The 21,264-nt window shown below is 43.8% G+C and overlaps 1 protein-coding gene across 3 annotated transcripts in view; it reads left to right on the top strand.

Annotated features, from left to right (window-relative positions):
- Positions 1-17,155, top strand: part of LOC308651644 (uncharacterized protein C1orf21) — a 206,254-nt gene extending 189,099 nt beyond the window's left edge. For all 3 annotated transcript variants that reach the window (XM_081299048.1, XM_081299047.1, XM_081299049.1), the window contains one exon: positions 16,677-17,155. In XM_081299048.1, coding sequence (XP_081155174.1) covers positions 16,677-16,715 — 39 coding nt within the window. In that variant the 3' untranslated portion in view covers positions 16,716-17,155. The remainder of the gene's footprint in view (positions 1-16,676) is intronic.
- Positions 17,156-21,264: the final 4,109 nt, after the last annotated feature.

The following is a 21,264-nucleotide window of genomic DNA, read 5'->3' as shown; positions in this document are numbered from 1 at the left end:
TTGATTTCTCTTTTTCCCTTTGCATCCAGGATATAGACTAGGCTGTGTTTAGTGGAACCAAAACAAAGTTTGTAATTTGATCATTTACTGGATCATTCCCTGGACAAAGGAGCATTTGTAGATTCAACATAAACAATGTTTCCACTATTTGTGTGTGTGTGTGTGTGTGTGTGTGTGTGTGTGTGTGTTTTCTGGTGGTGGTGGTGGTGGTGGTGATAGTGCTGTTGCTTGCTGCTCCAGGGATAGAACTCAGGGCCTTGTGCAAAGAGTGTGCTAGACAGGGGCTCTACCTGTGAGCTACAGCCCCAGCGTCAATACGTTTATAGTTAGAGAAAAGCTGTTGCTTTAGTTGACATGCACCCAGTTGATTTCTACAAGAATTTTCTCTCCTGAGCCATGCTTTTCTGTTTTTCCTCTCTTACCTAAAGTTCATCCTGCTGAATATTTTGAATATGCTATCCTATATTATAATTTAAATATGAAGCATCTTCAAAAATCAGAATATTGCTTCTTAATATATGTGTTTGGTGTAGTGTCATCTTTGGTGTTTGTTTATATTGCCAAAATTGAAACTTAGATTCTTCCAGATTTTTTCCTGGGCTTTTTCCATGGTTAAATATTTCTTTGGTCAAGGCTAGCATGAGGACAATCATGAATGTAGCTCATATATATTCTTTGAGTTTTATAGGGTTGATTTTTTTTTCAAAAAAAAAGATTAAACTTGCCTAGAATTTTGAGCTGAGATACTGAGTCATGTGAGAGGCCTTGAGTTTTAAGATTTCATCTTCTCCCAGAAATCTCTAGGAATTCCATTTTTCTTCCTTAAATTGCTCAGAAACTAAATCAAAGTGAACTTTTGGAGACATTGTCCTGCCCTTCCTGGACTCACCCGTTGCATTTCCTGAATATTTGTGGGGCTTGGTTCCTGTTTGCCTTCCAAATCCCACCTCTGGATACCAAAGGAAAATCTCTACTCCGTGTCCCTCAAAATAGATGTAAAACACCATTGATATACAGAAACTGAGGCTGTTGGATGGTTTAATACTCATGGTAAAATTTACTTTGGACTGATTTTGAGTTACTCTAGAGTTTGTCACGTGCAGAACTGCAGTCTACTTTTGCACTAAAGTTGGACAAATGGTTTTCTAAGGAGTTGATAGTGACCTTTCCCCAAATGCAATTACAAAAAAAGATTCAGCATGTACTAACAGCAAACATCATGCTATTTTTCTAGGGAAAAATAGGAAATATGGGTTACAAAATAAATGAGAAACAGTCCCTTTCCTTCACCAGTTCCATTTTTAAAGGGAGAATCTTTAGAATGTGATTATTTTCCTGGCGGAGGAGTCTGTCATCCGTCAGCACCACCTTCCCCACCCTGGCCCCCCTGACATGGCTGAAATTGTCCTGTGCTGAACACAAGCATCTGCCTCCTAAGTCAGGTACTGAAACTTCAGGCCATTAACAAGGCAGTTGGGACAGTTTCTGGGACACTTGGTGCCTTCCACTGTGCTGAAACAGAGGAGGCCATGCCACTGAGCTGCATCCGAAGGTGACCAAGGGAGAGAGACGTGGTCAGAGCAAAGGAAGTTCAAAGAAGCATTATAATCTGCTTGACTTACTTTTGCCTTTCCTTTTGGAGAATTAAAAAATACTATGAGTCCATGGGAGCCCCCTCATTTCTTTTTATCTTATCATGTTTCACTCTGATATCTACCTATTATTCCATTAGTAGTTGTGCTCAACAAGACACGGGCTCCTAATTTTATCTGAAGTACTGACATTTGCCTAAGTTTGCAGCTTTAAGAAAATGAGTTTGCTGCAGAACAAGGTGGTGATTTTTTTTTTAAACTCCAGCCTTTCACTGTATCTAGAGGAGAAAACCCGTATCTAGGTTTAAAAATTGGATCATAGGGGAGTTTCTTAATATAATACTAAGTATAGATAACTTCAGATTTTAAGGTATGCTTTCCCCTGGTGCACTTCAGTTTATTGGTAAGAAGCTGAAAAGGTCAGTAATTTTTCTTTTTTTTTAAGTATCTGCAATAGTAGCACCTTCTACAGGCAAAACAATAATTTATAGTGTGCTTTATGAGGATGTACAAACCCATCCAATAACTAGAGTCTTTTGCTCTTACAAAGAATACCCTGAATAGTGAGTGAGGAATGTCTCAGGACAAGGCTTTTGGCATCTTGCTAGTTTTTCTGAAGCAAGGCTTCTTAAACTTCATTGGGCCTTGGGCATCTTTTTTAAATCTTCTAAGAATTACAAAGACTCCCTATAAAAATGCATATCTTATCTCAAACACTATAATTTCAGGTTTTATAATTCCATGGAACCTGGCCCAGGAAAGAACTGGTAGCTTTCTTTATGGCACATTTCATTGATGTGATTCCCTTTCATCCAGGGCCCAGCTGTACCCAGGAGCCCAGGTAGTAACCTTATCCATATATATCTTTGGCTTTAAAGAGAATTAGGAAACCTAGTGCAAATGACTCAACACAAACCCACTCTCCTTCCTTTGTTTCTTTCCTTTCTTCTTCTCCTTAAAAACAGTTCACAGTGTGCCCAAGACTGAGCCGTCGGCATGCCTAATGTATCTCGAATCTTCCTGTACCATGTTGAGGCTCTGGCTTTGTTGACTGGAATTATTCAGCTTGATGCTCTGAGGAAATGTCTGAGAAAGAGCAGAATTCTTTCAAGTCAGCTGACTTGAAAAGATGTTTATCTGTACAGTCTTAAATCTATTGAACAGTCATTTACATTTAGAAAACATTTGAGTTCCAGAAGTGACCTGATTCCCTTGGCCCCAGAATAATATAGCTGATGAGAAAGGTCATGGTAAATCTGCATTTATAAACTTATTTCAAGGGCTCCTTCTCTTAATATCACATCAGGTCTGTCTGACCCTCATTCTGAGTCAGCAGGTCAGAGGTCAGAGGGTGCTTGCTTTTCATCTGGTGAAGAGAGGGACTTGCACGCAGTGAAGAACCAGGATGTGGAGCTCTGCGTGAGGACGACTCCTGTGGAGGCTGTTTAACCTCAGAGTTGCTGTAGAACAAAAAGTAATGTTTGGCCCATGAGAACTGATAGAATGGGTTTTACTTTCTGGAGGTGGGTTTAAAAATCTCCTCCATCACTCCTCCCACAAGTAATGAGAAAACCTGAGACTGTTGTGTATAACCCTAAAGGATGTCCCACACCTGTCCCCTGTGCACAGAGGAAGCCGTGCGTGTTCATGTGTGTTCGGGAAGTGGGCTTGGCTGCCGTGTCACCCCATGGAGTAATTTCTTGCAGCATATTGAGCACATTGTGACCGTGCTTTTGCTAACAAAACCCTTCTTTGTGTCTCCTCTCCTTCGTCCCCTTGTTTGTCTTCTCTCTCTCCCACGTGTTCCTCTCCCCATTTGACGGCCAAATTGAAGCCTTAATTACAAAGAGCAAGGGTGTGACTCAGTCCCGTTTTGTTTTTATTCCTACCACGTAGCTTTATGCAGATGACTCCTTGCTCATCAAGATGGCGACCCTGGTGTAGGAACCACTGGCAAAAGTGTGAGAGTAAGCTCACTCCTCGTGTACCCAGCTTCTGGTATGATTGGGTGGTGCAGCCAAGAGAGGGAACCAGGCTCCAAGCCTTGGCCTCTGCTCACTTTCTTGTTTTCTGGAGAGTTTGATTTTCAGAGAAATCTTGAAGTTCTGTCAGCCTGGTTCTTTAGGGAGCATCAAGAGGAGAAGAGTTAAGCTTCTGAAGCAGAAGAGTCCTGAATGCAAATAAAAACCATTCTGTGCTCAAGTCCTGGCTGACTGCTCTGAATTCAGCAGCAGTAGGCAGCAGTCAGTGCTTGGTTTCATTTTGCCAGTGGGCAAGGGAAGGTAGCCCAGGGTACCACTAGAAGCCACCAAGCTGCAGGATGCTGGTGTGCCTTGTTCCCTTGGTCTGTTCCCATTCAGCTTCTCTTTTCTCTTACTCTTCTTTAGCTATCCATTTCCCTCCTTCCCTATGATCTTGCAACAACAAGCCTGGCTTCAACCCCACAGATAACACTCTGGGATAGAGAGAGTGCTGATATTAGTAACTACTGCTACATTATTTAAGAATATCTAAAATAATTGGATGCATTGAACATATCCCTAAAGACAAGAATTGGGTCTGGCTTTGTCTGTTTCCCTAGAGCCTAGCACAGAGCGTAAGAAACTTGCCAAATGATTGAGTGGTGCAGATAAGACCTCTGGGAGTCAGACAGAGGCAAATGCATGCAAAGGGTGGAGATATGATTGGAGGAACCTGCGGTAAGGGTTCAGTGTGATAGGAGGTGCACAGCTGCAGTTGTAACAGCTTGGAGCAGCATAGCAGTATACAGCAGGTGTATTGCCAGAAAATAAGATAGGGGTCCAGGGGAGGAGGCATCATGGTGCAAGAGAAAGAGCCTGTGCTTTAGACCCGAGCCAAATCCAAGGACTGGCTCCTGTGCCCTAGCTGTGAGACTGGAGCTCACAGGTCACTTGCAGAGTTTTTGTTGTGTTGTAGATATTCTGTCACTGGTAGCATTTATTTTGGTTGAAGTGGCCTATGTCCATATCATCCATATCATTCATACAGGAGGGAATGAGGGGTGGGTGGGGCTAAGACTGACTGAAAATGCAGTAAGACAGAAGTTCTCCTTGCAGATGGAGTGTTGGAACAGGACACTTCCCAGCACAGGGGTCGGCCTCCCTGCTCTGTGGTAGAAACATGCTCAGGAGTTCAAGCCTTGTGAACTTTTATAGATCCATTAAGTCACCTGTGCTGGCTTTTGAACTGTGATTACAGAATGAGTCAGGGAGTCAGTGGCTTGGACACAGCTAAATTCCCTATCTATATATTTTTTTTTCTGTTTGAAGGCTTCATTCTTTTTTAATTCCTGTGGGTGTTGTTTTCTTTTTTCTTACTTTTATGAGCCTTAAAAAAAACTATTCATTAATATCGGCCTCAAAATGCATATAGTAGCAACAGCAACAAAACGTTAGGAAAGGCAGCTCTCAACAAAATCATCTAAATGAGGAGAGGGGCTTGTGATTCCTTTTATCAGCTTGCCTTGAATGCACTCTCTGGACTCAGAAATGAGCCAGGGCCAGGGGAGGTGCCAAATGGGCAGTCAGAAAAGTCTTGCCTATAGGGCGCTTCAACTATGGCAGCTTACCTTTGGAGTTGGAAAGATCTTTAAAGGGTATCATCCAACTTACTCCCAACTTTTTCTTCTTCCTCTGTAGCAAAGAATGAGACATGTCCTTATTTATCAGTCAGAACAGTGTTAGGAGGCTTAGTGTGCTCTGCATATATCTTGAAAATTTTTATTCTGAGGTCTCTTGTTATTTTATTCCTCTCTTTGAAATTCCACTGGGTGGAGGCACAAAACCTGCTGTGTTCCCAGAGAAAGCTATCTTAGAGCTGACACTTCTAGACTGCCCCCACTGGAATGCCATTTTCTCGAGCCTACAAAAGGAGTACTGAAATATTTTATGCTCCTATTTTCAAAGTTGATTATTGGTGGTTTGGAGCTATGTAATCATCCCCTGCCCCCCTCTGGGATAGTAACAAATTGAAAATAGATACAAGGAGCCAGGTGGGCCTCCAGAGTCAGTATCTGCCTTATTAAAGAGCAGAGTGATCCCAGACGCAGGTCCTGAACTAGTTTGAAATATATCTGCAACACTGAGAGCATCAGGAGGATTTGTTGTCCGAATATATAAAGAAGAGCCATTAACATAAACCAATAAAAACCATCTATCAGACTTCTTGGTATATATCCTTGGATTCTCTTACACAGTAAAGTGTACTGCAGAATTCTCTGTTCAGTGGAAGGAAGGAAGGAGAGGAGGAAGTAAAAAGGGAGGGAGGGAGGAAAGAAGAAAGGAAGAAATGAACCATGTATGTGTATGTTCATAACAGTAATAATCAAATCATATTATAAAATAATTAGAGGAATATGCAAAATAAAATTTGATGGTACCATATGAATTAAAACACAAATGACATAGCACATTGTTTATAGATAGACATCCAACAAATATTTATTAAACACAAGTTATCTATCAGGTATTGATAGTCCTGATAGTCCCGCAACACACACACACACACACACACACACACACACTTGCATGCACACATAATGTGACATGTTACATGATCTTTTTATAAATGGCAATTATTTATCGATATTAAACATTTAAGCATTCATACATGTAAAAGCACAGTGTGTTTGATCTAGTATCAATCTGACATGAATATTAAAATATCTGAAATAGCTGGAGGCTGAAGGTGGAGCTCAGTGGTAGAATGCATGCTTAGCATGCCTGACACTCCGGATTCAACTCCTAGCACCAAAAAGTAAAATAAAGGGCTGGGGATGTGGCTCAACTGGTAGCGCGCTCGCCTGGAGTGCATGCGGCCGGGGTTCGATCCTCAGCACCACATACCAACAAAGATGTTGTGTCCGCCGAGAACTAAAAAATAAATATTAAAAATAAAATTCTCTTCTCTCTCTCTCTTAAAAAAAATTAAAATAAAATTTTTTAAAAAAAGTAAAATAAAATAAATTGGGAAAACCATTATTAAGCCTTGACTCTTGTTGGACCTGGGGAATGGGGAATGGGACTAGGATAGTAATTCCATCTCTTAGGTGGGCCGGGGAGAGACTAAAGCAAATGATAGAAAGTAATGCTAGTTCATACAGCTGAGTGGAGATGTAGCATTTGACCCATTCTTTATTCCTTTCTGTAACTTTTAAATCTCTAAAAGTCAGAGGAAGTCTATGAAAACAGGAAAATGTTAATGACAAAATGTCAAGTGGAAGAAAAGCAGATCATGCAGTGGCCACTGGTCTTGCTCACAGTCCCACTGTGCCCAGCATGGGCAACCGAGTGGAAGAAAACCACCAGGAAGCGTCAACCCGTGGGCAAGGAGCCTTGCTCTGAGTCACCTGAAATGCTCCTATTTGAGTTCATTTGAAATCACAAGTGTTTCCAAGGGCTGTCATTGCCATGGCCACAGACACAATCAAATTGCCCATCCTGTGTGAATTGCTGTTCTTATTGACCAGTTGGGCAAATGGGTGACCACTCTGTATTCAGTCAGTGCTTAGTAACCCATGAAGCCGAATAGTCTCCACATATTCAGTCAGTTCCGTGGGTCCCGCCTCTCAGGTGTCCTCTGAGCCTCCCCCAGCTCTGTCTTCTCAAAGTGCTCACTCTCAGGAACCATGTAGGGCTAATCAGGCCAGGGGACTCCTCAGGATGCATAATGAAGTCCCATGGACCCTGCTTGTCTCCCTCTTCTGGGGTACCTGCAGCTTGGCCACTGTAGCCATGCCCTGGAAGAGAAAGAAAGCCAAAAGGAAGTGTTCTCCCCATCCCTGGGCCCAGGGTACCACGCTTCTCTGCCCCCATCTGGCCAGTCGGCTGTTCTCCACCTACTCCCAACCTCATTACTGCAGCACACACTTCCTAGTCTGAAAGCAGAGAAAGGACGGGAAGGCGAGCCCTGGGATCCAGGGTGTCCGTGCTCCTGGTGGGGAGGAAGGAAAGGAACGAACTTGAGAAGCCTGTCACTCATCTCTCCCTCTTTGGGCAGCTCAGCCCATGAAGCAGTAAAAGAAGAGGCTCCCTCCACTGTGACTGACTGGATCAGTCACAACCAGAGAAGCTCAGGGCCTGGGAGGAAAGGGTCCAAGAGAGCCTGCTGGGGTCTCTAATCCTGCAGGAATGCTGATGCTCCTAGGAGTCCTTCCCAACAGTTTCCAGGTACCTGTAGGAAAAGAAGATGTGGGATTAGTCTCCCCAAACCTCCATCTATGTTCAGTACAAATTCTAGGGCAAAAGCGATTAATTCAGGACAAAGAGTTTGTCTGGAAGGCACTTCTCCATCAAGAGGCAGATGAATTGAGATTCCAGATTTGCTAAAACCATCATCCAAAAGAAAGTGAATCTCAGGGGAAATCCAGAAGGGCCCAGTCTATCAAGTGGGCTGTCCCAGATTTCCTGGCTTGGGGCCACAGGGGTGGTATGGAAATCTTAGCTCTTACTTTTAGGAACACACTAATTGAGATATCCTTTAGCATTAAGTCCACCAAATTGCCTGGAAATCTTCCACAAAGAATTCCACAGAAATTTATGGTACATCTATTTATCATTAAAAAAGATCAGTCACAACAGGAAAATGATTTATAAGATAATGTTAAGTTTTAAAAAAAGCAAAACAAAAAATTATGTCTATCGTAGGATTGAAACCATGTAAAAATGACATGCACATGGACAGAGATGAAACTTGAAAACTCTTGATTTATTGGGGAGATGGGGTTGTAGGTGAATTTTTAAATTTAATTTTGATTTTGATTTGTTTGCTTATTTGCAAAATATGAACAATTTTATTAAATAACATTTTGCAGAATTCTGGCTCTATCCTGGGAGAAATCTCAGGATGGAAATTGCCTCTGCTGTTTGATCTCTTTGGGAAAGGGCAGAAACCCTTGAGCAACGCTGGCCTCTTAATCCACTGGTGCAAATTCTGTTTTCTGGGCCACTGGTAGGCAAGCTGTAACAACTAGGCCACATCTAATTCCTGAAACAGGAATGGTTTTGACATGTTTACATAGTTGGGAAGGAAACAGAGGATTTTCTAGCTTGTGAAAAATCATATGAAATCCAAACTTCATCGCCCACAAATACAGTTCTATCGGGGTGCCACCATGCTGATTTGGCCACTAATATTTACGGCACCTTACAACTGCATGCTTATAGCTGTCGTCGAGTTGCAGCAGAGACCATATGGAATGCAAAGTCTGAAATACTTACTGTCCAGCCTTTCCCCAGAGGGAGTCCCCCAGTCCCTGCCCTAGGACACCAGTTCAGCGCAGCCTGGAAAACCTGGGATGTCCCCACCTTCTTTTTCCTTACTCCTGCTTATCTCCTGTTGCCTCATTGAAGACACCAGCATCAGATAAAGCTCAGATAAAGATTGAGTGCCAACCTCAGATAAAGCCTGAGAATTATGTGCCTGACCGCTTCTAAGCTACCCTCCTACGGTTGGTTGGCGGAGTGGAGGTTTGGGTATAATAAACACTCCGTGGGGGGGGCGTGTGTGTGAAAGCTGTTTAGTTAATACTTCTCCTCTCTTGGAAATGAAAAGCCCAGTACACTGGGATTGTTGTCACTGCTGTATAATCACAGTGATCATTCTATACATGGTCAAAGGCACAGCTAGAGGCTGTCACACTCCCCTGCTCATTACCAACCAGACCTTCCTCCAACTGAAATAATAATGTGTGAGTCTAATTAGAATAAAGCTCATTAGAGACGGAGACAGCCATTAATGCCTCTATTGATTTTTCTAATGAAGTAAGCCAGGGGAAGGAGACTTTAACAGGGCAGCTAATTATTTTTGCTTTTCTTCAGCATTTCTTCGGCGTTTAAAACTGTTGTTATAAATTGTCATTGGACCATAAATGAAAATGCTCGAAAAGCCATCTATGGCTAAAGAGGCTCCTGCACTTGCAGCCCTGGGGAAGGGGTGGGAGATGGGCACTTCCAGCCCTGCAGCCCTGTGGGAGGAGCTGGAAGCCGGGCAGCCCCTGGGGATCCCTTCATTCCACTTTCCAGCCTCCTCCTCCTGGAGTTTGATCTGGATTCTGGCTAGTGGCTCACAGGCGCTCAGGCTGTGGGACGCAGTGATTCTGCCCCTATATTGCTAGTTCAGGAATGACCAGGTTCTCAGAGAAATGTGACTCTGTGGTTGCCTCTGGGTGGTGACACATGGAGGAACAGGTTGGAAACAAAGGTGTTAGGAGACACAGAAGGAAGATGCCTGAAGTTCAGGTGGGACAGTCATACTTTATTAATCAAAATGCTCTTTGATGCCAGGTGCACTCCTGTAATCCCAGCAGCTCAGGAGGTTGAGGCAGGAGGATTGTAAATTCAAAGCCAGCCTCAGCAACAGCAAGGCGCTAAGCAACTCAGTGAGACCCTGTCTCTAAATAAAATACAAAATAGGGCTGGGGATGTGGCTCAGTGGTTAAGTGCCCCTCTGGGTTCAATGCCCATAACCCCCTGCCCCCCAAAAAAGCTCTTTGCCACCAAGAAAGTAGTGAAGTCCCATTGCACAGGGTAAAGGGCTGAGGAAGAACAAGTAGAGGAAGAAACTGAGCCTCAGGAAGCGCCGAGTTAGAAAAGTCACGCCCAGGAAGCAGACAAGAGGTAGGAGAACCTAACTGATGCACAAGCCAAACACCAACAGAGGTTCCCAGTGACATCTCAGCAGGTAAAGAAAGGATGGGTTTTTCTGTTGGTTATTCAGTCAGTCAACAAACAACAGGGATCTGTTTGATGATGAGTATAACAACTCATTCCAGACAAAAAGGAGCCTTTTTAAAAATAACTTGTGTCATGAGCCTTCACTATACAACTTCATATTTGCTTTCTCTAAACATGAAATTCAATTCTCTGACTCCATTGCTATACCTAAGAGGTTCTTTAACTCCGAGCTTGGTGTTGACAGCAAAAGACTGCTTAAGACTGAGCACCATGGAAGAGCTGGACATGTTCCATAGGTGGTCTGCAGAGGTAAACATAGGTATTATGTACCTACCTGGGTTCCCCCTGCTTGCAGCCAAGCTGCTCTTCTGCTAAATTCCAGCCTGTTCTTTCATGGAGGGCTGTGCCTGGCCTTTGTTCATACTTTGGCTCAAAACTTATTATCAGTTGAATTATTTCAAAGGTCTTCTTCATTGTGATTCTGCAAAATGTTCACATCTTCTTTCTTTAATCAAAGCACCAGGATGCTTCCTGTCCAGCACCTGCCCACAGCCCCGCCCTGCCTCCCCCCAAGCCCGAGTGGTCACATCCCATGTGAAGTGGGCCTCACAGGAGTCCATTAGGCATCAGGAAACCCTTCCTGCCCCCTCGTACAAGGGAAGCAAACATTTTGGCCAGAATTACTCTACAACATGGTGGCATGACAGAATGCCCCTGAATGGGGACTGATTCTCTGGGGAAAATTTCACTTGACACAATATTGAAACCACATCATAAAGACCAAGAAGAGAAGGCTGGAGGATGGGGTGTGAAGGGAGAGAGCAATATGTGAGAACACTCGGGTGCAAGAGGGACCTGCCCATCTTAGACACAGCAGGCGCTTGGTCCTGCTCGGTTCTGTTTGTTTGGTAGGAGACAGTACAGGAGCCAAACCTTAGTAGCCATTTTCTCTTCAGGATATTAGACTGATTTTTTTTTCATGCCTAATAAAAATACTGGACTGTAAATGTGTGTCTGTGTATGTAACCACTTGATGGAGGCATGGTTTACCTACCTTAAAGCTGACTCACTTAACTTGCACAATTCAATGATTTGTAGTAAATTTACCCAACTGCAAGACCATCAATCACCACACTGTAGTTTTAGAACATTTCCATCACTTCAGTAAAATCTATCCTGCCTGCTTACAGTCAATCCCCAGGCCCACCTCTAACCACATATTTTATTTTCTGTTCCGATTTCTATGGTGACTATGATGAAAGATATGAATCTTTATGATCCTTAATGTGTATTGACAAACTGCTTTTGACGCAGCCGAACCATTTTATTCAGCAGCAGCAATATACACAAGTCACATGCTGTTGTAGACACTCAAGAATTGGGCACTACTATTTTTAAATATCTAGTTATTTTAATTTTTTTTTGATGACTGAAGCAGATCATTTTCCTGTTTGAGTGTCTTCAGGTTTTATTTTGGTTTGACTGAATTTTCACTTTGTGCACATTCCCTCTCATGGGGATCGTCTTACAATTATTTTTTGTCTTCTTGTGTAGGAGCCTTGTAAGTGTTCATCATTTGCATATTATAAGTTGCAGATATTTTTCTTAGAGTGAAGTTTGCCTTTTTACGTTGCTTTCTTTTCTTTATTTTTTGGGGGGGCAGAGGTGGAAAAATCCATTTTCAAACATTCAGTTGTGTTCATATTTTAATTTTTCTCTGTGATCTTTTGCCGTTCCCTTGAGCTTGAAGAGTTAATTCACCTTCCATGTTCTGTTATACTGTTACTAAGATTTAGCATAGTGCTCCTCTTGGAATCTGTGTGTCTGGGGGTCCCCTTAGTCAGACACTTAATTCTTACATAGTTTAAGCGATGTGTATGAGATATTCCGTATTAGCAGAGAGTTCTTTCTTTGTTTTTGATGGGTCCATTTTTCAAGGGGAAAACTGAGGCACATTTAAGGGAACAAGACCTAGAAGGACACCATATCAGTCTCAGGGAAGGGGATCAAGATTGCTCTTGGTCTGGAAAGATGAACCGGAGGGTTCCAAAGGCCGAGACCAAGGTCTTATCTGGGAGCTGCAGAGAGGCAGGATTGGGGCTCTTGGGAAAGTATCCAACATGTTCTAGCAACAGATAAGTCCCTCTGTGAGGAATGTGGTAAATTGAGGCTCACTCTACATTAGATGGGAGATCCAATAGGAAAATCTCTAGGTCCTCTCCCAACTTCAGAATTTTAAAATTCTATAGATATTTTTCAGCTGCTGGCTTTTTCAACAAGTAATTATTGAATGTTTGGCATGTTGCCCATGCCACCCTAAGTCCTGGGGATGCAACAGGGAATAAAAACTTGAGCCTACTCAGAGCTTCTGTTCAAAGGAAAAGAGAGTCAATAATCATGGCAGGGAGTGATAAGAAAACAAAGCAGGTGAGATGTGCTGTTTTATTCAGGGTGTTCAGAGAAGACCATGAGGTGGCTTCTGAGGCGAGATCTAGAAAGTGAGAAGTAGTGGGTGGAGTGAGAGCTGGGGGACAGGGTGCTGGCCAGGAAGCAGGAAGAGCAGAACCCGGCCCTGTGCTTGCTGCCTGGCTGTGTGAGGATGTGCATGAAACTGATCCAGACATGGCCCAGCTTCTCACTGGAGAGTTCCATGAACTGTTGGGTCAGTTGTCCTCATTTTTCAATATCATCATAAAAGTTGCATTTGAGCACCTACCCTGTGCCCCGCTTTGCTCAACACCATACATGTATCCCTAGTAATTCCCACAACTCTACAAGTTGGGTCTTACCATTCCCACTTTACAGCTGAGGAAAGAGATTTGGCACTTCCTCACTTGGAACTTGCACCTACCCTTCCCCACGGGAGTACTCTCAGAGCCCACAACCGATGGTCACATCTTGAGCTGTGTGTATATTAGACTGAATGAACAAAATGCACGTATGCAGAAAGGTACTGAAGACGTCTACCATCCGGCCGCACCTGCAGATGTTTAACCTGAGTAGGAAAAGTACTTTTCGGTACTTTGGAGGAGCGGTTTCTTTATTCAGTCACTCTTTGAACTGTTCCTCTGTAATCTAGGTGAACTTAAAAGTAGGAGCATGTCTTATCTCTTGCTACTCCTTAATAGCTCAAATTCGGAACTTCTTCAAGTTGAAAGGAAAAACACAATATGGATAATCAAGACGACTCGTAAGCCCATAGGCAGAGGGAGTGACCAGAAAATTCTCTGTGGGCAAGAGCTCCTCAGGGTGTTCTGAGTCCAGACCAGAATGTCCCCATGGCTCTTTCAAACAATCCTTCCTTGTTGGCATCATTTGGAGTTTCCATTCTTGCAGTTCTCTGAAGCCTCCTGGGGCTCTTTCCTTGCGTCTTTTGCACAAGGGTGGAATTGTGAGCAACAGTCCCCTGTTCTGATTGCATAAAGCGTCTTTACAAAGACTTCCATTTTGGGTCCCTTTAAGCAGGGAGGGCGTGCTTCAGCTGAGAGAATTGCTGGTGTCTCCTGAGCCTGCTCACTCCTACTTCCTGCCTCTGACAGCTAAAGGCTTTCAGGTTCTCTTTTTAGCACAGTTCTTAACAATTTAAACGAGACATGAAGCCATGTCACAGAAGCAAGCTCCCTGTCCTGCCCAGTGGGGCTAGTGTGCAAATGGGGCCCAATATGATACAGAGATGGGCCCCCCATAACAGTTAGATGTCATTAGAACAGCAGTGGGTGGCCGTGTGCTAACACTTACCTTGGATGTGTTTTGATTCATAGCTTCGACTTGCCAAAATATTTGGTTCCCAGAGCTGCTGACAGGTGATAATAACAAAAATGAAACTGATTTGAATTTAGTTATCAAGTCCCTACAGTCATAACAAAAAAGGGCAAAGGTTAGCTCTGTGGTCTCGGGCTTCTCTGAGCTTTCCCCACAAGTAACAGGGCCCAGCTCCTACCCTGCAGGGTTGATATGAATAATAAATGAAATGATAACTGCAAAGCAACTAACGTGTTTTCCTCTGCCATCTTGCAGTAATTATAATATTTTAGAGGAATAAATACCTAGGAAAGGAAAGTTACAGCATCTTGTGTTGATATAGAGGGTTTATTTAGCTGTGTCCCTCAAAATGTGGTGTGGAGAGCCTTGCTGGTAGTAGCAGTGTATTTTGTAGGTCCTGAAATGGTCCATCGGCTGCCTAAACAGAGTTGGAGACATTGTTTTATCAATGAGTATAGCAGTTCTTCGAGGTAGGGGTGCGTCTGTTTGTCTGTCTGTCATTACTTCCAGGTTTCTCCTGGTGGAGGAGGTGCCCTCTCAACCCCACTGTGGCTGGCTGAGTCTCTGCTTAGATTCGCAGCCTCATTTAGACATAAGGAGGGAAGGGACTTCACTTTCTGTCTTGGAAGCTTTCTTTGTGTCCGAGGGTCTGTCTGGAGTACAGGGCCAAGGAGGGGAAGGTTTCCTGACCCTTGTGGTAACACAGCTCATGACCACAGTCCTCGCACACTTGACAGCCACAAGGGAGGAGGTCCCTCCTCTCCTGCTAGAGGCCTGGACACAGTCAGTTTATAATAACCACAATTGCAATAGCAGCAGCAGTGAGTAATCATAGCCGCAGCTAACATCTATCAACGATATTGTATTTTTCCCATTTAATCCTGATCACAACATGGACTGAGACCATGATTATCCCCAGGAAACCAAAACCTGGTAATTTGTCTCATGTCCTACTTTCCTTTCCTAATAAAACCTTCCTCAAGCCTCCCGAGTCCTGCCTTTCCTGTCCAGCTGAGCCCCCAGCGTCCCTGTGCAAGTCCCCTCTCTGCACCTCGTGGGTTAAGGGTGAGAGGAGTGCATCTCTTGGTATTTCCAGCCTTGTTGGGATTGCCCCGCTCCCCATGTTAGAGGTCACACTCCCAGTATTCAGGGACCATGAGGGTCTCCTTCTGTCTCTCCAGTGGATGACTCAGAGAACGTCTCCTGAATGGTCTGGGTCACAGCTTGGGGTGTCCTCAGCTTGAGCCGTGTCACCAGGAAGGTGGTGAATGGGGGGACACTGCTAAGTACACACCATCTTCTCAGGAACACTGATTACCTAGTTATGCAGCAGGTCAATCAAGTCTGAAGTTCACTCTGGACTCCGTCACTCCTGCAGGTAGCAGGGGTGGGGGTCAGCAGTCCGATGGTGGAAGAGACCAGCATGCTGAGGGGTGAGGCACACTCTAACAGAACAAGCTGTCTTTATTACAGTTGACTCATTTAATCTTCAACCACCTTGTGAAAAAAGAACCACTGTTATCTTTATCTTATAAATGAGGACACTAAGAGACAGGGGTAACTTGATAGGATAGGTGGGCTAGCACCCACCCACTTATGGTAGTGCTTAAATATTAGGAAAATGTGAAATATTTTCAATATACAATTACTATGACAAACATGTGATACATTTGAGAAACAGTTGTGTGCAAACTATTTTGTTCTTGAAGTACTGGTACTTTGTGGAATACTTTCCAGAGATTTATAAAATTTTGCTTCTAAGTGTTATTTCCCCCACACACTATTAGGGTCTATACTGTGTGTTTTAAAACAAAAACATTGAAGAATGCAAAAATGATAATAATACAGGACCTTTCACAAACCCTTATCCGTGACATTGTGCTGCAAGGGGCAGGTGTGCTTGTCTCCTGTTGTATCTGTGGCATATTATTTCAGAGCCAGAAAGAGTGTGTTTTGACCAAGACAACCCAGTGAGGTCTGATGTGGAACCTAGTGCAGAGAGGATAAAATATGTTCAAAAGTGACTCTCACCTAGGCCGTAACCTGCTGTGCTACTGAAAGAGTCTAGAAGACTTTGCTTTTTCCTGCATCCATAATAAGGTCCTAGACACCTTGCTCAAGATTCAGCAAATTCTTGTTTGTTGTTTTAAAAATGTTTTCAGAATGAATTACAATTGAGACATCCCTGGGTTATGTGTACCACCACACTCTGTGAAATGTTATGTTCCATATACGGGAATAGCAGTCCAGTGACTCAGTCCATCTTCCTGATGAGAAATCCATCTCCTGATGGATCGTCCATTCAGTTGTTGCTTGGTGCCAGGACCGAGTCTCACACATGCCACACAGGTTGTTATGAATTCTTGACAACATAAAGGAAGGGCTTATTGGGGCCTGGGGAAGACTTTCATGCTTTGAGACATATATAGCTCTAAAGTTTGTCAGCGAGTACTTAGGATGTGTCTACCTTGTGCCCAGTGGTCCCTGATGAAGCCCAGGTTCTGTTGCAAAGAAACAGACTGAAGGAAAATCAATTACCACTATTTCAGGCTCTGCTCTGAACTTCAAAAAAAAAAAAAAATGAACTTCTCATTCACTTGTTACTTTTATTTTTCTTTTTTCCTCCAAGGGTCGAGATTACTGTTCGGAGGAAGAAGACATCACATAGCACCAATTCTGCCACTCAGACCAGGAGCTGCTACTGTGTAAATAGGTTACACCCCAGTCAAAATCTTTGCAAAGGTCGGTTCTCTTCAACGAACAGCGCTATAACAAAAGAAGATCGTTCCATATCGTATGCCCCATTAAATTACAGTGTTTCTTAATGAACTTGCAAAGGAATATTCCTAAAAACAAACAAAACAAAACAAAACAAAAAAAATAATAACTGTTCTCGAACTTTCTTTGTTGCTGCTAGTTAAAACTTGTTGCAACTTTTCACTTCTCTTGTGTGCAGGTATGCAGCAAAATTCTGCAATTTCACCATAATGATACTATTGGTTTTACAGATGTTCTCCAACCTATTTTCTATAAGATGAGGTAGTGGTGAACTCAGATATCAACTTCTATTCTAGACCGGTTCCACTTCTAAGTCAAGCATCTCCTTCCCTCTCTCTTTCCTCCCTGTCTCTCCTGAGTGGTCCAGAGACAGACCCGAGCCTTGCTTCTCACTGGCAATGTTGAGCTTTGGAGATGGGATGATGATTGCTGCAGCAAGCCTTGTTTCTCTGTCTAGAAGAAGTAGAGAAGCCATTATCTATTCAAAGCATGTTGTGACCTGACTCCTACCAGTGACCTAGGAGTGGGGCGGCAGGTTGTTCCATCTAATAGGTCTCTTAACGATTAAGCTTGCAATGCTGGCTTTGGTCAGATGCAGATGGAAGTGTGATCACAATCATTTCCAATCCCTCTTCCTTGCTTTTTTTTTTCTAAGAAATAAACATTTTACTGTTTTTATGTATCCTTGTCTTCTCCCATTCATCCAACTCAGTGTTTTAAGATGACCCTGGGTGTGGAGTTGAGCCCGCCTTTGTGGTGACGCTGATCATGGGCCTCAATGGCTCCCCACCCATCCGTTAATAATCTACCAAGGTTTAGAAGGGCTCTAAGTGGTCAGAAGACAGGAGGAGGCACCCCACGACTTTTTAGGAGGGCCTATGAAACTACCCTGTTACCTTTTATTTTACTAGCAAATAAATTCTCCCCTTCACAATGCTACATGAGCCTGCCACTTCCTTTTCCTCTAACTTATGGATAGGACAGTGAAAAATCATTTGCCTACTCGAAAGCATAGGACATTTACACTGGTGATGATATTTGGAAATGCAAAAGCCAAAAGCCCTGGCCGTGGTGGGGAATGTTGACTGTGTGTTTGGTAGAGTTTATTTTTCCATACTATATGAAGAGACTGATCTCAAAGACAGAAGTAATATTTTTAACAAATATTGTCACAAGTAAATAGCAATCAAAAGGAGAAAATAACTTTTGTATTTTTTTAACGTGTTTGATAGCTTTGCAGAGGGTTCTCTTTGTTACTTTCAGGGGAGGGTACCCTGTTAAATGCCAAGCCAGCAGTCCAGGTTTCTCCAGGAGTGCACAAGGAGTGCTGTATGTTTCTTTGGGGGTTGAATTTCAAGGGCCTCCATATCAGCCACACTGCCACCTCCCAAAGGTGGATAATTAATTAAGAAAGTGGGTAGTTAGGATGTCCCAAGGTCATCAAGAGATCATGTGCCATGAAACAGAATAAGGAGTTAAATTTGTTCTTTCCGAGATGAACTTTGACTTTCAAATCCATTCCCACAAAATTGGTGGCACCATTGATGTGCTAATGGTGAGGTTCCTGATCTCCTCTCAGACTTGGGAAGCAAAACCCAGGGGAAGCAAGCTCCCGTCACCTGCTATAGAAAATGGACTCAGATGTTAGCAACAAAAATCCCTGAAATCTTGTAGCCGGCAGCAGCTATTTTGAGGAACAGCTGTGGTTGTTACATAAATAGAGACACAGCCAAAATTTAAGGCCTTTTATCCTGCTTCAAGCAGAAAACTGCAGGGAGAGTCCAGTAGTCTCGAGTTTTATGTTCCCACCCCTTGTAGGGTTTTTGGCCAAGTGATGAAAATAGTTTTCCTCAACTGTAAACGAACTGCTAAACCCCACCTCAAACTCACTCACTGGGGATTTTGTTCACTGTTATGTGGATGACCTTTTCCCGGATCCATCTTCTGTTCTTATCAAGCAAGAATGAAGCAAATGTTAAACGTCTTCCATGTGACTCCTCTGTTTGGTGTCTCAGACAGTGTCTTCCCAGACAGTCCCCACCTGCCACACGAAGATGAGACTCGCGCCTGTTTTTTTGTCTCCAGGTCATGGTTAACATTTTGACGTGTTACACGGGTACATGGAACCACCTGTTTCTTGGGAACCTGACTTTGGAGGGTTTCATAAAACCATAAGTGCTGTCCCCGTGAACCAGAGGCTCCTCACCCGGGGCTCTGTCCCCCCTATTTAACACTGGATACGTCTTTGCTGTGCAAAAGTGATTTTTATCTTCGGACGCATTTGGTACCCCTCAAAATAGGTCCAAGCAATGGGGTGATCGAGCTGGGTTGGAACGAAATGCTTGGTTATGTTGGCAACACTTGCAACTTGTCTGTTTTCCATTTGTTGGTTTTAATCATAAAATTGTCAAGTGACTTGTGTTTGTATTTTATTTTTTTAATGCCTTCTGAGAGGATCTAAAGCAAAAAAAAAAAAAAAAATCTTGCCTTTCTTTTCCCCTCTATGTATTCAAACGTTAAGCAGCTTGTCTCAGATACAAGGAAAAGAATGATCCACGTATGTGCTGGTACGTGCTGCTCCTCCCGTGTAGGACTCGGGGAGTTGGAAGGAGGGAGGGAGGGCAGTGACCTGGTGGATGGAGGCGAGGACATGATGAGGAAGGAACTGAGAGGCATTCAGCAGAGAGGGTTCTGGGCTCTGGGCTGGAGCAACTGAGGATGCAGCTGCCTAGGGGCCAGTGGGCGGGGCGGAGCTGCCAACAAGATTTACAGCTGGATTTCACACGCCTTATGGACTCCGAGTTGCAGAGTTGTAAAAGTTCAGCGGTGTGTGCATAGCTTTCTTTTGGTTGGCGGAGACTCAGGATCATGGAGTACTGTGCTCATAATTGAATACGTGTTTGTTACTGGCGGACAACCCTAAAAGAGGCTTTTACCTCTGAGACGCCTCCCAGCCCCGGGCTTAAATCGTGAGTGTAGCACAGTGCTATGGTCTATTTAGGGACAAAGAAGCTACCAAGTCCAGAGACTGGCAAACTAGGTCAACCCTCCGAAACAGCGGGGGCCACACAGCCGCCCGCCCTGGGGCAGGTCCCTCCCTGTCAGCCGCGCCTGTGATCTGAGACTGGGCTTTGATGACTCAAATAAGAAATGGCCTGCCTCACGATCAGCCTTGGTCCTCGCGCCCACCACCCTGGCACCCGCCTTATGCTCACTGTGAGATGATAAAGCGCCTCTTTGTCACAGGCACGCCCAGGCACCGCCACGCCAGCAAGCCCACAGCCCCAGAAGCAGTCCCAAGGGTGACGGAGCCCGCCTCTTGGCCCCCGATGATGTCATCCAGCTTTGAGTTATGACTTTGTCCTCCTCCCAACCTCAGTGCCACCTTATTCTGCTAAGGCAGGACTCTCCCCTAATTCTTCTGAAAACAGAGATTATACCTCTTAGGAATTTTACTTCAGTAGCCTGTGATGGAAGGCCACCTACCCATGTCCTGCTTAGACACTGAGCAAGAATTTGAAAGTGTTCCATCTGCACTGATCCCTAAGAAACTTGGTTAAATATGTTAGTTTTGTAGGAAGAAAAATTATCAAATTCTTAATCCAGGAAAACACTGACTCAGAATCTTGGATTCTGGGACTCTGATATTTTCTTTCTAAAAGGCAAAACAATTAGTATCTAAGGTTCTCTCCCTGTCCCTCCAGCCTCCCTTAAAAAAGAAAAAAAAAGAGGTATTACGTTGTGCTCTGTAATTTTACATAAAATCTGCCCTCCACGCTTTCTCCCCTGGAAGGCACCCTCTCTCAGAGCTTTACTTCTTTATACCTCTTAGAAACTGAGCTTTTTGTTAAATTTCTTAAAACCCTAGTAGGAAAAATAGGGCATTGTTAGTGGGTAGGGAATACATATTTAAAGGCATGATGGAAAAGTGGCTCGAAGGAGGAACTTGAGCTGCACGATGTCATGTTGGGTTACTGGACCCCTGTGTGCTGTGTAAAGCTGGCTGAGGCAATTGGCTTTCAAACTATAAATGTCCCTGCAATCAACCTTTTGGAATTTCATGAATGAGGTCTGTGAATTGCCTTTTGCCAATGAGTGGATGTGTTTTTCCAAGGAGGAAAATGTCCTTGACTTCAGCAGTCCCCTTTTTGTACGGCTCTGGTCAAGGGTCAGGGAAGCTATGGTAAAAATGAGGCTTGTGGGGAACATATATGATAGGCCTTTGAGACGCACCTTGGGACTCAGGAAGTAAGGCCGTGTTTTTCAGGAGATTCCCATACCTTATCTGGGATTTAATCTAATCTTGGAGAAGAGGAAAAAGGAACTGAGATGTTTGACCGATACTTACTCTGTGCCAGATACTGTGCTAGGCGTTTCACAATTGTGTAATCCTCACAGGAGCCTGTGAAGCGGGGTCTACCACCCCCCTGTTTGCGTAG

This window comes from Spermophilus citellus (assembly GCF_964194105.1).
Source record: "Spermophilus citellus genome assembly, chromosome: 6".
Taxonomy (NCBI): Eukaryota; Metazoa; Chordata; class Mammalia; order Rodentia; family Sciuridae; genus Spermophilus; species Spermophilus citellus.
Note: the sequence above shows the minus strand (reverse complement) of the source record. Positions and strands in the feature narration are given on the sequence as shown.